This window comes from Nomascus leucogenys, chromosome 22a, assembly GCF_006542625.1.
Source record: "Nomascus leucogenys isolate Asia chromosome 22a, Asia_NLE_v1, whole genome shotgun sequence".
NCBI lineage: Eukaryota > Metazoa > Chordata > Mammalia > Primates > Hylobatidae > Nomascus > Nomascus leucogenys.
This window is the reverse complement of record NC_044402.1, coordinates 130,707,679-130,723,215: the sequence shown is the minus strand read 5'-3', so window position 1 is coordinate 130,723,215 and position 15,537 is coordinate 130,707,679. Positions and strand designations below refer to the sequence as shown.

The 15,537-nt window shown below is 41.3% G+C and overlaps 1 protein-coding gene across 2 annotated transcripts in view; it reads left to right on the top strand.

The window, feature by feature from the left end:
• Positions 1-15,537, top strand: part of SLC16A14 (solute carrier family 16 member 14) — a 34,689-nt gene that overhangs the window by 5,152 nt on the left and 14,000 nt on the right. Inside the window, exons 2-3 of one of the 2 annotated variants that reach the window (XM_003274718.2) lie at positions 4,534-4,806; positions 14,044-14,187. In XM_003274718.2, coding sequence (XP_003274766.2) covers positions 4,548-4,806; positions 14,044-14,187 — 403 coding nt within the window. In that variant the 5' untranslated portion in view covers positions 4,534-4,547. The remainder of the gene's footprint in view (positions 1-4,533; positions 4,807-14,043; positions 14,188-15,537) is intronic. The other variant, XM_030803904.1, reaches the window with a different exon arrangement.

Genomic DNA, 15,537 nt, shown 5'->3' with positions numbered 1-15,537 from the left:
AGATTGCTGGGATTACAGGCATGAGCCACCACACCTGGCATATTGAGGAAATTTCTCACCACAAAGATAAGTAGAAAGAAGGGGGAAATTCCTGTTAAGGCTATCCTTCAAAGAATAATCTCCATCAATATTTTTCTTTGTTTTGCTCCAGTCTTTTTTCCTATGGATACATGTCTTGGTAGAAATAACAGAGATTATTACATATGTCAAAAAAAAAAAGCTGTCTGGGCTCTTTGAAAAGGTAGAGGGTCACGCTAAAGTGTGAACTTGATTATTGATGACAGACCTACATTGTCTAGCTATGCTACAATCAATGGATTTAACAAGTATTCTGATGTTAGATAGTAAAGATGTTTTCAGGGTCTTTTTTCACTGTTTCTGGGTTTTGCTATTATAAATTAGCTGAATCTTGAAGGATCAGCAGAAGAGGGGAGGAGGCTGGAAGGAGAGAGGAGGGGAAGGAGAGAAAATCACACACAATAGCTGGGAGAAGGTGCTGAAGGGACTCCATCCTAATGATAATTTGAAGGGATGAAGAAATTGGCTTTTTTTTTTTTTTTTTTTGAGACAGTGTTTCACTCTTTAACCCAGGCTGGAGCGTAGTGACGTGACCTCACCTCACTACTGCAACCTCCGCCCCCACAGCTTCAAGCAATTCTCCTACCTCAGCCTCCCAAGTAGCTGGGATTTTAGGCAACTGCCACCATGCCCAACTAATTTTTCTATTTTTAATAGAGACGGGGTTTACCATGTTGGCCAGGCTGGTCTCAAACTCCTGACCTCAGGTGATCCACGCACCTCAGCCTCCCAAAGTGCTGGGATTACAGGCTTGAACCACTGCGCCCGGCCTGGAAATTGGCTTCTGAGATTAACATTTTATCACTCCCAGCAATCTGGATAATGGGAGGTAGCCGGATGTGTGAAGGAGGAAGGACCCAGGCCAAGAGCAGCACTGCACATAGGTGCTGTAGTGGCTGAGGACTGGACAGCTGTTGAGGAGATGGAATAATTTAAAACGTAAAAATAATAATGAGAACAAGGTGTGACAGAAAGAAAGAAGATGAGCCCCAGAGAGATCCACTAAGTTGCTCCTCCGCTGGTACCCTTGGTTCCCCTACACTCATTTTTTCCCCCAATAAACCCTTAGCCAGAACCAATGCTCTAGTCCAGAGGTCAGCAAACTTTTCCTCTAAGTGGTCAGAGTATTTTAGGGTTTTTGGGAAACATAGCCTTTAGAAAGATGAAGTAATCCCAGCACTTTGGGATTGCAAAGCAGGATTGCTTGAGACTAGGCTGGGCAGCATGGTGAAAGTCCACCTCTACAAGAAATTTTTAAATTAGCCAGTTATGGTGGCGCGTGCCTGTAGTACCTGCTACTCGGGAGGCTGAGGCAGAAGGATCACTGGAGCCTGCTAGTTTAAGGCTGCAGTGAGCTATGATTACGCCACTGTCCTCTAGCCTGGGTGACAGAGCAAGACCCTGTCTCAAAAAAAAAAAAGGTAAAAACAAACACAAACAAAAAAGTTCTTAACTCAGGTGTGGATAGAAATAGGCTGTAGGCACTGTGCAGTTTGCCACAATCTGCTCCTCTCTCCTACCTGTCCACATCAGAACGCTCCTGAGAAAAGCCCTACAATTTGAGACTTCTTAGTGCCTTTGACACCCAGAATGGATAGTGTTTTTACATCACCCTCTGCCATGGCAACAAAATGATTTTCAGTGATAATCATGTAATGGTCAGTAATACTCATTATGTTATTGTTCTTCTGTGTTAAAATAATTAAAAGAAGAATATATTTCGATTTTAAAGATATTGAGCCAGGCAGAGTGCTTCATGCCTGTAATCCCAGCACTTTGAGAGCCGAGGCAGGAGGATCACTTGAGGTCAGGAGTTCAAGACCAGCCTGGCCATCGTGGCGAAACCCTGTCTCTAATAAAAATACAAAAATTAGCCAGGTGTGGTGGCATACGCCTGTAGTCCCAGCTACTCAGGAGGCTGAAGCACAAGAATTGCTTGAACCCAGGATGCAAAGGTTGCAGTGAGTCAAGATTATGCCACTGCCCTCCAGCCTGGGTGACAGAGCAACACTCTCAAAAAAAAAAAACAGATATTGTTCAAATTGAGTAAAACATTTTGAGTATTAATTTAAAATGTCACTTTCCAAACCAAGGTTTTGTACCTCGTAGTCTTCACTGTTTCACTATTATAAATTGTAAACTAGAATATCCAAGTGAGTACATAGAGTGACAGAAGTGAAGTGACTCGAGATCTGGTTCTTTTTCTGGACAATAGCTGTGCTGGCACAGTTCACCTAGAGTGTTCTGAGAAAGGCGGCGACACATAATGCCACAGGGGTTGTGGGTGTGGATTTTGCCAAGTGGGTATTGTTTTGTCAACAATTCTGAACTCTTAGGAGCTTCCTCTCCCAACTAATGTGTGTAGCTGGGGCTACACATGTGCCAGGGTCAACTGTAAAACCAGGAGTTCTTGAAATAACTTCCATGTAGAATACAATGTTTACAAAAGGATGAGAAATTAAAACTGGCTAATTTGAAATATACATATACATAATTAAAACTCAACATAATTGGAACTTAGACCAGCTAAACATTTTTTGAATGTAACTGTCTAGAATTGCTGGCATGCAGTGATGATTTAGAAAGCAGACCAACGTTTAGTTGTTTGTTGTTTTGAAGTCCTCCAGCTTATTGCAAGCTCCGGGGCAGAGTGCTCCCTGGCTCTGTCCTTGGTGCTCCATGGCCATAGCTGGGCAGTGGGACCCTGCAGGGCTCAACTTGACCTTTGGAACTGCCCAGCAATCATTCCACTTGTTGTAGGCAACAGTCTTTTCCATTATTCTGAGAATTAAGGCTCCTACACAACCTCCACCCTCCTCATTCTCAGCCGATAACCTAACTTCCTGCTTCACCAAAGAAATTAAACCATCAGATGTGGCTTTTCATCCCACTACTTACCATCATAGGTCCATCCACCCCCTCCTTTCTCCAGACTCAGAGGATGGGTCTCTCTTCCTAATAAAGACCAATCTGTTTCACCATCTCCAGGATTAGTCATTATCATCATAATATCTCTCTCTCTCCACCCCCCAACTCCTGCTCCTTATCCTCAGTCTTTATACACACACTTAATTCTCATCCAAAAAAAAAAAAAAAACCATGAAAAATGAAACGGGCCAGGCACAGTGGCTCACACCTGTAATACCAGCATTTTGGGAGGCTGAGGCAGGAGGATCACTTGAAGCCAGGAGTTCAAAACCAGCATGGGCAACATAGTGAGATCCTGTCTCTACATACAGACATACATACATACATACATACATACATACATACATACATATGAAAATTAGCCAGGCATGGTGGCATGTACCTGTAGTCCCAGTTATTCAGGAGGCTGAAGTGGGAGATCCCTTGAGCCCAGGAGTTCAAGACTGCAGTGAGCTATGATCACACCACTGCACTCCAGCCTGGGTGACAGAGCAAGACCCTGTCTCAAGAAAACAAACAAACAAACAAAAGAGGAACTAGCATCCTCTAGCTCCATCTAGCCTCCCTCTTCTCATTCAAACATCTTGAGAGATAGATCTATGCAAAGTACCCATCTCATTATGTCTCCTCCTGATGTAAATTCAGCCAATGGATGTTCATTATGTACAAGATAAACTACAAGTTCCTTATTTGGCTCACAAGGGCCCTGCATGATCTAGCCCCTGCCTGCCTGGTAACCTCACCTGGTGACCTGTATGTCACCACAGTATCTATTCAAACTCCTTTAGTCTGATACCCTATTTTTGAAGTAATTTTCTAGCAACTAATTAAGTTCCCCATGTAAATACTAGGAATGGGGTTGGGTGGAGAGGAGTAAAGTATGTGTCTTGTATAATGAGACATAAGTACCACCATTATTAGAAAGCTATGTCTTTCATTGTCATCAATTGGCCTTATCAGTCTCTCCTGAGTTGAGTTAGTATGAGCCAGACCCCCTGAGGCTAATCCACTCTGGCTGCACTGAACAAATTAACACTTGCACCCACAAAAACTGAGAACCAGATCCTTTGCTAGGGGCCCCACCAAGGTGAACCTACCCTGAAAGGCTGCCTGAAGCCAGATCTTCCTTCTCTGACATCTTTCTTGTCACCTGTCAGTATCATCTCTATAAGGGAGACAGGGTATGGGCTTTGGAGTCAGGACTAACTGGGGTCAAATCCTAGTTTCCCAATTGACCACACTAAATACAGGCCTTAGAAAATCACCTTACTTCTGTGAGTCTATTCCCAAGATTGTAATACCTATATATGTGATGGCTGTAAGATGAAACAGGTTTCATAAAAGCACTTGATCCTGGGAAACAGTAAGGAGTGTTTTCAAATCTGTATGGTGACAAAGATTAACCTGAAGATCAGATGTGATACTGGAGCCACTTTGACCCTGATGGGGAGGTAGAGCTGTACAAAGAAGATGAAGATTATTTTTCCTTTTGATGTTCCATGAAATTATTTGTTATATGTATTTCAGAAAAATCTTGGAAAATGTATACCAGTCATGAAGATGTTGGGTATGATTTTGAAGATGGCCCCAAAGACAAAAAGACACTGAAGCCCCACCCGAACATTGATGGCGGATGGGCTTGGATGATGGTGCTCTCCTCTTTCTTTGTGCACATCCTCATCATGGGCTCCCAGATGGCCCTGGGTGTCCTCAACGTAGAATGGCTGGAAGAATTCCACCAGAGCCGTGGCCTGACCGCATGGGTCAGCTCCCTCAGCATGGGCATCACCTTGATAGTGGGTATGTTCGTGTGTGACCTGTCGTAAAACTGAATCGTTATCAAATGACAATTCCCCACTGTAAGTGATGTTTTATATTGTTGTAACATTCGATATTGGATGTTACTAGCTACTATTTTTTAATTGTGATAAAATATGCATAACATAAAATTTACCATTTTAGGCTGGGCACGGTGGCTTACACCTATAATCCCAGCACTTTGGGAGGCCAAGTTGGGGGGATCAGTTGAGGTCAGATGTTCAAGATCAGCCTGGCCAACATGGAAAACCCTGTCTCTATTAAAAATACAAAAATTAGCCAGGTGTGGTAGCGTGTGTCTGTAATCCCAGCTACTCGGGAGGCTGAAGCAGAATTGTTTGAACCTGGGAGGTGGAGGTTGCAGTGAGCCGAGATTGTGCCATTGCACACCAGCCTGAGAGACAAAGCGAGACTCCCTTTCAAAAAAAAAATAATTTTACCATTTTAAGCATTTTGAGTCCCATTAAGTACGCTCATATTTTTGCACAACCATCACCACCATCCATCTTCAGAACTTTTTTCATCTTCCCAAACGGAAACTGTATTCAATAAACACGAATTCCCCATTCCCATCTTCCCTCACCCCGGCCACCACCACTCTACTTTCTGTCTCTATGAATTTGACTATTCTAGGTACCTCATGTAAGTGAAATCATACAATATTTGTCCTCTTGTCTCTTGTGTGATATAACAATTTAAATATTTTAAACATTTGGAGTATTTTAAAAATTGATCATTTTGGCTGGTCCAGTGGTAGTGGATTATCAGAACTTATTAACATTAGTGTCACTAAAGTTGGTATACAACCCCCAACTGCTAAATTTAACTGGCTTTAAAAACAAAAACTATCATTTAAACAACTTTATTTAGCCCCAAACTCTGTTTGCCTAACTATTATAATTCATTATCTACCATTATAAATCTCTGCTTATTTAACATTTATGAATACTTTTAAAGATAAAAATTTTAGATAAAACACTATAAAAGTCCAGTAACAATCTCATTTCAGAGTTCTGATTTTTTTTTTTTTTTTTTTTTTTTTTTTTGAGACAGAGTCTTGCTCTGTTACCCAGGCTGGAGCATAGTAGCACAATCTGGGCTCACTGCAACCTCGGCCATCCAGGTTCAAGCTATTCTCCTGCCTCAGCCTCCCTAGTAGCTGGGACTACAGGCACCCACTACCACGCCCGGCTAATTTTTTTGTATTTTAGCAAAGACGAGGTTTCACCATGTTGGCCAGGCTGTTCTTAAACTCCTGACCTCAAGTGATCCACCTGCCTTGGCCTCCCAAATTGCTGGGATTACAGGCGTGAGCCACCATGCCCAGCCTGAGTTCTGATGTTTTCAATTTGAAATATTATTGATTATTCATTATTGAAAAATCTTCTAAATTGTTTCTAGAAAGCTTACTGATATATAGCTAACAGAAAGAAATAACAATATATTCTTGTATTTTCTTTTTTTTCTTTTGAAACGGGGTATCTCCATGTTGCCCAGGCTGGTCTCGAACTCCTGGCATCAAGAGATCTGCCCACCTCAGCCTCCCAAAGTCCTGGAATTACAGGCCTGAGCCACTGCAGCTGGCTGCATTTTCTTTTTTAAAAAAATTGTTTAACATGGAAGCATAAATTCAAGTTTTCCTGAATATACACTCCCTATTCTTGTATTTTCTAGTTAAACCTAACCACACAGCAATCTATGAAGTCAAGTCTTACACAGCTGGAGATACTAAATCTGGGAAGTTATTATAAATATAATGCTATGATGGCTAATGTGTTTCAGTTTGAAAATGAAATAACTCTTACTGTCAATTAATATTTAATAAGCATCTATGATATACTAGGGGGCTTTCCCTTACATTATCTCATTTAATTTTATTTCCTTCCCTTAACAATGCTCTGAGGTAACCACCACTATGACGTTTTTCAGTTGTTTCACTTGAAGGTGAAAGCCATATATTTATATCTAATTGTTTGAATTTAAAATATTTATAATATATTTTATACTGGAAACATAAATGGCCTCTAATCTTTTTCGGTTTTGTGCAAGTATGTGTATGCCAGGCCAATGTGTGTCTGATTGGAATCTGTGTCTTTTCAGTGATTCCCAATTAGTAATTAATTGCTCGAATGCAGTTCAGAAACTTGTTGATCTTGGCTGGCATTCAACTCTTTTTTTTTTTTTCCTTTTTGTAGAGACAGGGTGTCACTCTGTTGCCCAGGGTGGAGTGCAGTAGCACAATCATAACTCACTGCAGCCTTGAACACCTGGGCTCAAGCGATCCTCCCACCTCAGCTTCCTGAGCAGCTAAAACTACAGGCATATGCTACCATGCCCTGCTAATTTTTAAAACTTTTTTGTAGAGATGGGGCCTTGCTATATTGCCCAGTTTGATCTCAAACTCCTGGCTTTAAGAGCTCCTCCTGCCTCAGCCTCTCAAAGTGCTGGGATGACAGGTGTGAGCCACTCCACCAGCAATGTTATTTTTGATAATACAAACAATATTAGGCCAGGCACGGTGGTTCACATCTATGATCCCAGCACTTTGGGAGGCTGAGGCGAGCGGATCACCTGAAGTCAGGAATTTGAGACCAGCCTTTCCAACATGGTGAAACCCTGCCTCTACTAGAAATACAAAAAATTAGCTGGGCATGGTGGCAAACGCCTGTAGTCCCAGCTACTCGGGAGGCTGAGGCAGGAGAATTGCTTGAACCCGGGAGGCAGAGGTTGCAGTGAGCCGAGATGGCACCACTGCACTCCAGCCTGGGCAACAGAGTGAGACTCCATCACAAAAGAACAAAAAACAAAAAACAAAAAACCAATGTTAGTAACAATGGTAGTCCTAATGACAGACAACAAGGACAAAATGTTATTTCTCAAGTTGTGTGGCATATGTGTGTGCGCATGTGTGTATGTTTACCGAAGGGAATTAATACTGATAGTTTTAAAATTAAATAAAGGCATCATTATGTATGTCAGAAAATTACTGAGAAATCATTTTTGTCTGTAACATTATTGAACTGACTTCTTCAAATCTGCATTGTTTTGTTAAACTAGGACTGTTTGTCACAGGAAACACGCAGGTAGGTTTATTTCAGTGTCAGGCATGTTCAAGTTTTACGTCAGTTGTAATTCTACTTTTCTCAATAAGTTAGTAAAGGAAAACTGTGTTTCTAGAACACTTAAAATCCAGCTTTCTTTCCTTTTTAAAAATATATTTTTAAGGGGTAAAACAAAACACATGTAGATTTAATCTTGGAAGTGTACGCATGCAGTAACATCAAAAAAAGACTCGGAAGAAGGCCAGGATATGAACTGTCCCAATATTTTCCAAACCATCCAATAAGTTGGTCTTAGATATTATGTTTCATAAGTCCTATGAAAATAAGCAACAGAAACTAGTTCTGAAATTATTCCATATGGTTTTAAAGATGATCCCCAAAATAAGAACCCCTAACTCATGGTGAAATGTGATGGTCATACTTAATTTAATTGACAGGTAACTGTGTGTTCAGAATTTTGTTTGAGAGTCCCTGAATTCCACACTGTGGAATTTCAAATTTTAGACTAATCTTTCTACAGGGAAAGCTGCCTGCCAGATAAACATTTTTTGCTCTGAGTTTCAGAAATCCTAACACAGCAGGCCTCATAGCTATATAAATGAAAGGTCTTTTATTCTATCTATTTACCTAAAATTACTGTTCATTATCCCAAGCTTCCTGGTACAGGGTGGCTGCAGATTTGTTGAGCAACCTCAGGGAAACTTTCCAAGCCAGAAACGCGCAGTAACAGCTCCCCTTTATTTAGCACGTACTGCATGCCAAATGCACGTTAATGTACATGATCTCATTTGATCCTACGACACTGGAGGCCAGACCATTGTCTGTATCTCACAGAGGAAGAATATGCAACACTCAGAGACATTAAGTCTTACTGAAGGTTGAACAGCCAGTAAGTGTAGGACTGGCCTTAAACCTGGTCCGTGGGACTCCAAAATTGTGTCTATTATGACACTGCCTGCCTTTACATCAAATGAGAACTGAAAACATACTTGAAATGAAAATACAAATGGTTTTTACGTTCTAATCATTGTAAGCACATTTGGGCAGTCTCTTAAATTTAAAAGGGTCCGTGGTTTTTTCTTTTTTCTTCTTCTTTTTTTTTTTTCTGAGACGGAGTCTCGCTCTGTTGCCCAGGCTGGAGTGCAGTGGCGCTCTCTCAACTCACTGCAAGCTCTGCCTCCCGGGTTCACACCATTCTCCCGCCTCAGCCTCCCGAGTAGCTGGGACTATAGGCACCCACCACCACACCCGGCTAATTTTTTGTATTTTTAGTAGAGACAGGGTTTCACCATGTTAGCCAGGATGGTCTCGATCTCCTGATCTCATGATCCGCCCGCCTCGGCCTCCCAAAGTTGTGGGATTACAGGCATGAGCCACTGGGCCCAGCCAAAAAATCCATGATTTATATGACAGTAGTTGAAAGTCCTCTCGGGCAGTGGTTTGCATATGGCAAATTCAATAAATGTGCATCGTCACCCAGGCTGGAGTACAGTGGCGCGATCTCGGCTTATTGCAAGCTCTGCCTCCTGGGTTCAAGCGATTCTCCTGCCCCAGCCCCATGAGTAGCATGAATCTGCCACTGTCCTGCAGAAGGTCCCAACTTTTAATAAAATGTAATCACCTCATTTGTATTGTAAACCAAAAAATATCTGAGACTGGTCTCAATCAATCCAGAAGTTAATTTTGCCAAGGGTAGGGACGTGCCCAAAAGAAATAAACACAGAATCACAGAAACAGTCTGTTACCTGTGCCTTTCTCCAAAGATGATTTTGAGGACTTCAATATTTAAAGGGGAAAAGTGGGCTGGAGGGGAAAGGGAGGGTACAGTAACCCACGTGTTGCAAGAGAAAAGGTGCAGATAGGGGAATCATCAATTTTGTATTCATCTCACACTCAGTAAATCGGCACTTTTACATAAAATAAGGTGAACATAGAGTAGCTACCTGTGGAGCTATATAACCCTTTCTCTGTGGCTATCTGCTTAGGAATAAAAGGAAAGGCAGTTGCTTGCATGACTCAGCTTTCAGCTTAATTTTTTTCTTTTGGCAGAGTGAATTGGGGTGCCAAGTTTGTATTTTCCTTTCACAGTATCTACAGCAGCCTTTGTGATGCTAGCTCTCTGAATCATTCTTGGTGGATGCCCTATTGTTGGGGGAATCCACAGGCTACACAAGATAAATTACTTGTTAAATCACCTTACAGCAGTGATTGTCAATCTTGATTGCACATCAGATCCACCTGGGGAGCTTTAACTTCCCCCCTCAGGCTGCACCTGGGATGGGCTCCAAGTATCAGGATTTTTTTTAAGCTCCTAAGCGACACCACTGTTCAGCTAAGGCAGACAGTTCATTGATTTAGAGGCTCCTAACTCTTTACTATGGTGAGGGGTTACCCTAAGAGACCTGGAGTTCAAAGCACCTGTAACCATCCCTGAGCACTGCCAAGGCTCACCTGTGATTGCTCCTCTCTTCACCGGCGCTTTTTCCAACCTGTCAGCTGCCAGGATGGGTCAATAAAATATAACTTCCTGAGGGTGTTCCCCACAGCAATGGGACACTTTTTTTTGAGACGAAGTCTCACTCTGTCACCCAGGCTGGAATGCAGTGGCGGGATCTCAGCTCACTGCAACCTCTGCTGCCCAGGTTCAAGCGATTCTCCTGCCTCAGCCTCCCAAGTAGCTGGCATTACAGGCACCTGCCACCGCACCTGGCTAATTTTTGTAGTTGTAGTAGAAACGGGGTTTCACCATCTTGTCCAGGCTGGTCTTGAACTCCTGACCTTGTGATCCACCCGCCTCGGCCTCCCAAAGTGCTGAGATTACAGGTGTGAACCACCACACCTGGCCAGGACACTTTTTTACAGTGGGAAATGGTCCAAGATTCAGATTCCTTCTGAAAATGAAAAAGTCAGATAATGTGAATAATCTCATCCTAAAACACTGAATTACTCTATAAAAGTGTGAGTCATGGTCAAAGGATTGTGTCTCAATTGTATGATTCTCCCTTCTCCTTAGATTGTGAGGGGACTTCTTTTATTTTCTTGAAATGGTGGTTTGATTTTGGCAATGCTAGTGGACCATCAGTAAACAGTGGGTAGAAAATGAAACTGAGCTGGCACAGTGGCTCACGTAATCCCAGCACTTTTGGAGACTGAAGCGGGTGGATCACCTGAGGTCAGCAGTTCGAGACCAGCCGAGCCAACACGGTGAAACCCTGTCTCTACTAAAAATACAAAAAATTAGCTGGGCATGGTGACGAGCACCTGTAATCCCAGCTACTCAGGAGCCTGAGGCAGGAGAATCTCTGGAACCTGGGAGGCAGAGGTTGCAGTGAGCCAAGATCACATGATGGCATCACTGCACTCCAGCCTGGGCAACAAGAGTGAAACTCTGTCTCAAAAAAGAAAGAAAGAAAGAGAGAGAGAGAGAAAGAAAGGGAAGGAAGGAAAGAAGGGAGGGAGGGAGGAAACTGAGAGTCAAAAAGCTTGGGTTTTTATTTTTTTTTCAATGTACATATATTTTATAACCATGGAGAAGTCACAGCATTTCTGGGTCTCGCTTTGCTCATCTGCAAATCATAAATGACTGAAGCCCCAGCATGCGAGAGTTGATTAAATTGATAACAGTGCCTGGCTGTTTAGTTAATGTTTTTAGCAGTAAAATAGTTATACTTTTTTTTAATTTATAAAATTCCTCCAGACATGAATATTTGCACTGAGTTTGGAATTTTCTTCTTTTTTTTTTTTTTTCTCAAACGCCTTTTTAATGTAATGTTTCATAAAGCACCTCAGAAAAATTTGCTTCTGGGCCCTTTCTGTGAAGTGGAAAATATGATTGTGCTACTGAACTGTGATCTGTTGACCTTTCAAAGGGCTACAAACAGCAAACTGACAAGTCATGCATTTTTCTCTTTTTTACCCACTCATCCAAGCTAGGCGTAGTCAAGTAACCATGGGTTTAGAAAAACAAAAATAAAAATGTGTAAAGAAATCAAATGAGTATCTCTAACTTATGGTATGTGAATTTCAGTTAACCCCAGTAATTCCATCAGATTTTTTATCAGGGCATGTATTTTACATATTATTTCTATAATGTGCATATTTAATAACAAATGACATTTATATAAATTATGTTTAATATATTAAGTCTATTCTAAGGAGTTAATTTACTGAATTTTTCCTGTAATGCAACAGAGTTAATTAAATTAATAAGTCTTTACCTTCATAGTTTTTAGCATTAGGCACCCACAAAACCACTAGACAAAATAAACTCATTAGCTGACTGTACCCAGATATACACATGAATATAGTTAGAACTTTAAAGGAAACTTTATTTCAGTTTAAGCCAAAAGGGAAGCTCTCTAAACAAGTTTTTAACATAGTTCATCTGCATATAAGGTTTCATAACTTTGTAATGATCAAAACTAAGATGATTAAAATATGCCATCTTACTGAATATTGAGTACTAGCTCATATAAATCTGGATTCCTATTTAAACAAGGAATCATTGATCACAAGATAAGCATTCAGCTTCAGTGACATCAGAAATTACCACAAAATCAGCAGGAGAATAAAGAAGGTTGACAATTAAGAACTAGAAAGTCAGCCAGGTGCCGTGGCTCTAGCCTGTCATCCCAGCACTTTGGGAGGCCAAGGCAGACAGATCCCTTGAGCCTAGAAATTCTAGACCAGCCTGAACAACACAGTGAAACCCTTATCTCTATAAAAAATACAGAATTAGCGGGACATGATAGCACAAGCCTGTAGGCCCAGCTACTCAGGAGGCTGAGATCGGAGGATCGCTTGATCCCAGGGAGGTCAAGGCTGCAGTGAGCCTTGATCACACCACTGAACTCTAGCTTAGATGACACAGGAAACCCTGTATCAAAACAAAAACAAAAACGAGAAAACAAAACAAAACTAGAAAGTCAGCATAAAGGAAACAATCAGAATGCATCTCATAAAATACTGTGCAGCTGTGAGTGTTGTCACATCTTACACAATGGAAATGGATTCCCGAATTTCCATAGCCTGATAGGTCTGGTCAGAGACTGTGCACACCAGCAGGGATGGGAGTCTGTATGAAGTGATGACAACTAGTTCTTTTCAGCTTGGTTTCAATCTGGGTATCCTCATGAAAACAAGCTATTAGTTTTCTGCCTGAAGCACAGGAGTTCTGAAGACTCCCTTCCTGTACTCCCTTTTGGTCTCAGTTTCCTTATCTGCAAAATGGGTATAAAGAAGACAGCTTAGTTTACACCGTTGTTGAAACGATTAAATGACATAATTTGTTTAAAGCACTTAGCAAAGTGCTCAGTAAATGTTAGCTAATAGGTAAATATGGTTATATATATATATATAACATATAAGCTTAAGTATGTATATTTTGATAGAAGGAGAAGGTGAACATAATAACCTACTGTCCATATAAATCCCCAAGTTGCTTCTTGTAATACACATCTATACACACACACACATATAGCACTTCTGTATCCTTGAAGCATAGTTTAAAAACCATTGATTGAAGGACCTGATAACAGTTCTTTTTTTCCCTCATTATACGTAATAAATTTTTAATATTTCTATTTTAGTCAAAAACTGAAATGTTTTTTATTTTGAAAGAAGCCAAAGAAATAATGGAAGTGAGTCCAGGTTTAAGACCAGAGGGAAGGATAGAGACTGCAGCAAACCGGAAAGGGTGTGTCCCAGTCAAATGCGCTCAGCCACTGCACAGCTCCAACTAACTTTGGTCCTGTGGGAAGGTAGTCTGTGTTGCCACTGGACTTTTTGTGAATCCTCTTAATTTTTAAACATTGGCAACTAATTCCAGACATTTTTTAGACTTTGTATGGGATCGACAAAATGCATCCACAGGCTAGAGATAGCTCCTAGATCACTGGTTTTCTTGTAGATGAAAGAATGAATGTCTATTTATTTCAGGTCTGCCTTTCTTGAAAACCTAGAACCTTGTGCTCTCTGATGAAATTACTTGAAATCATCTTTGCATGCTAAAAATGTTTGGCACATAAAGCAATGGGGGCTTTTTGTTTCATTTAACAGCTCTAGTAACATTTTATTCTTTGTCTTCACGTGAAGATTTATCAGAAAGAATGAAACTGAAGCGCCTTTAGTCAATTCCTTTTCCAATGCTCTGTGACAGGCCCTTTCATCGGCTTGTTCATTAACACCTGTGGGTGCCGCCAGACTGCGATCATTGGAGGGCTCGTCAATTCCCTGGGCTGGGTGTTGAGTGCCTATGCTGCAAACGTGCATTATCTCTTCATTACTTTTGGAGTCGCAGCTGGTAAGCATGTGGCTTTTTTTAAACTCGATTTTAAATGTTTTATAAGACATCTTGGCAATGGATTTAATTGTGGAGAAAAGAGACACATTAAAACATTCTGTTCTGTTTCCTCCACCCCACTTCACCCCTACCCCTCCCTACATTCCTGGAAATACATTTTAACATTACATTTTAATATGCCTCAAGTGGGGGAAGCCCACCTAACAACAATACTTGGCCTGCCTAATAGAATCAAATTATATTTCCATATGCCTGGTTCTAAATGCCAATGCTATCTCCAGTGAGGAAGAGGAAAAGGAAGGCAGTAACGTTGACTTAGGTGAATGGACCAAAGATTAAGGAAATTACATCGGTGTGGTGTGGGAAATAAGCTAAATAATATGCCAGGGGCAGTAGCTCATGCCTGTAATCCCAACACTTTGGAAGGCCAAGGTGGGCAGATCACTTGAGGCCAGGAGTTCAAGACCAGCCTGGCCAACGTGGTGAAACCCCGTCTCTACTGAAAATACAAAAAAAAAATTAGCCAAGTGCGGTGGCACATGCCTGTAATCCCAGCTCCTCAGCGGGCTAAGATATGAGAATAGTTTTAACCCAAGAGGCAGAGGTTGCTGTGAGCCAAGATTGCGCCACTGCACTCCAGTCTGGTTGACAGAGTAAGACTCTGTCTCAATAATAATAATAATAATAATAATAATAATAATAATAATAAAGCCTCCTGTGTGAAAATAGAAAATAAAAAACATAAATAGATAAGTAAACATTAAAAAAAGATTAAGGAAACCAAAAACGTTCATTTACTCTTTAATAATCATTTGCTCTTTTTTTTTTTTTTTTTTTTTTGAGACGGAGTTTCACTCTTGTTGCCCAGGCTGGAGTGTAATGACACGATATCGGCTCACTGCAACCTCCGCCTCCTGGGTTCAAGCAATTCTCCCGCCTCAGTCTCCCAAGTAGCTGGGATTACAGGCATGCACCACCATGCCCAGCTAATTACTCATTTTTAGTAGAGACGGGGTTTCTCCATGTTGGTCAGGCTGGTCTCGAACTCCCGACCTCAGGTGATCCGCCTGCCTTGGCCTCCCAAAGTGCTGGGATTACAGGTGTGAGCCACAGCGCCCGGCCTTATAATCATTTACTCTTTTAGCCCTGTTCAAATTCATAAAATAGCATAAACCACACATATATGTAGAGACAAGCAAATCTAGAGTACAGTTAAGTTGTCATTCCCCAGTGAAGAGGTTAATATTGGCTGCCAGGCACCACAATCTGCATATCCATTATGCAAAATATATTCCCAGCCACAATTTCCTTTATCAACAGGTAGTGTGATTCACACAGATGAGTAATTAC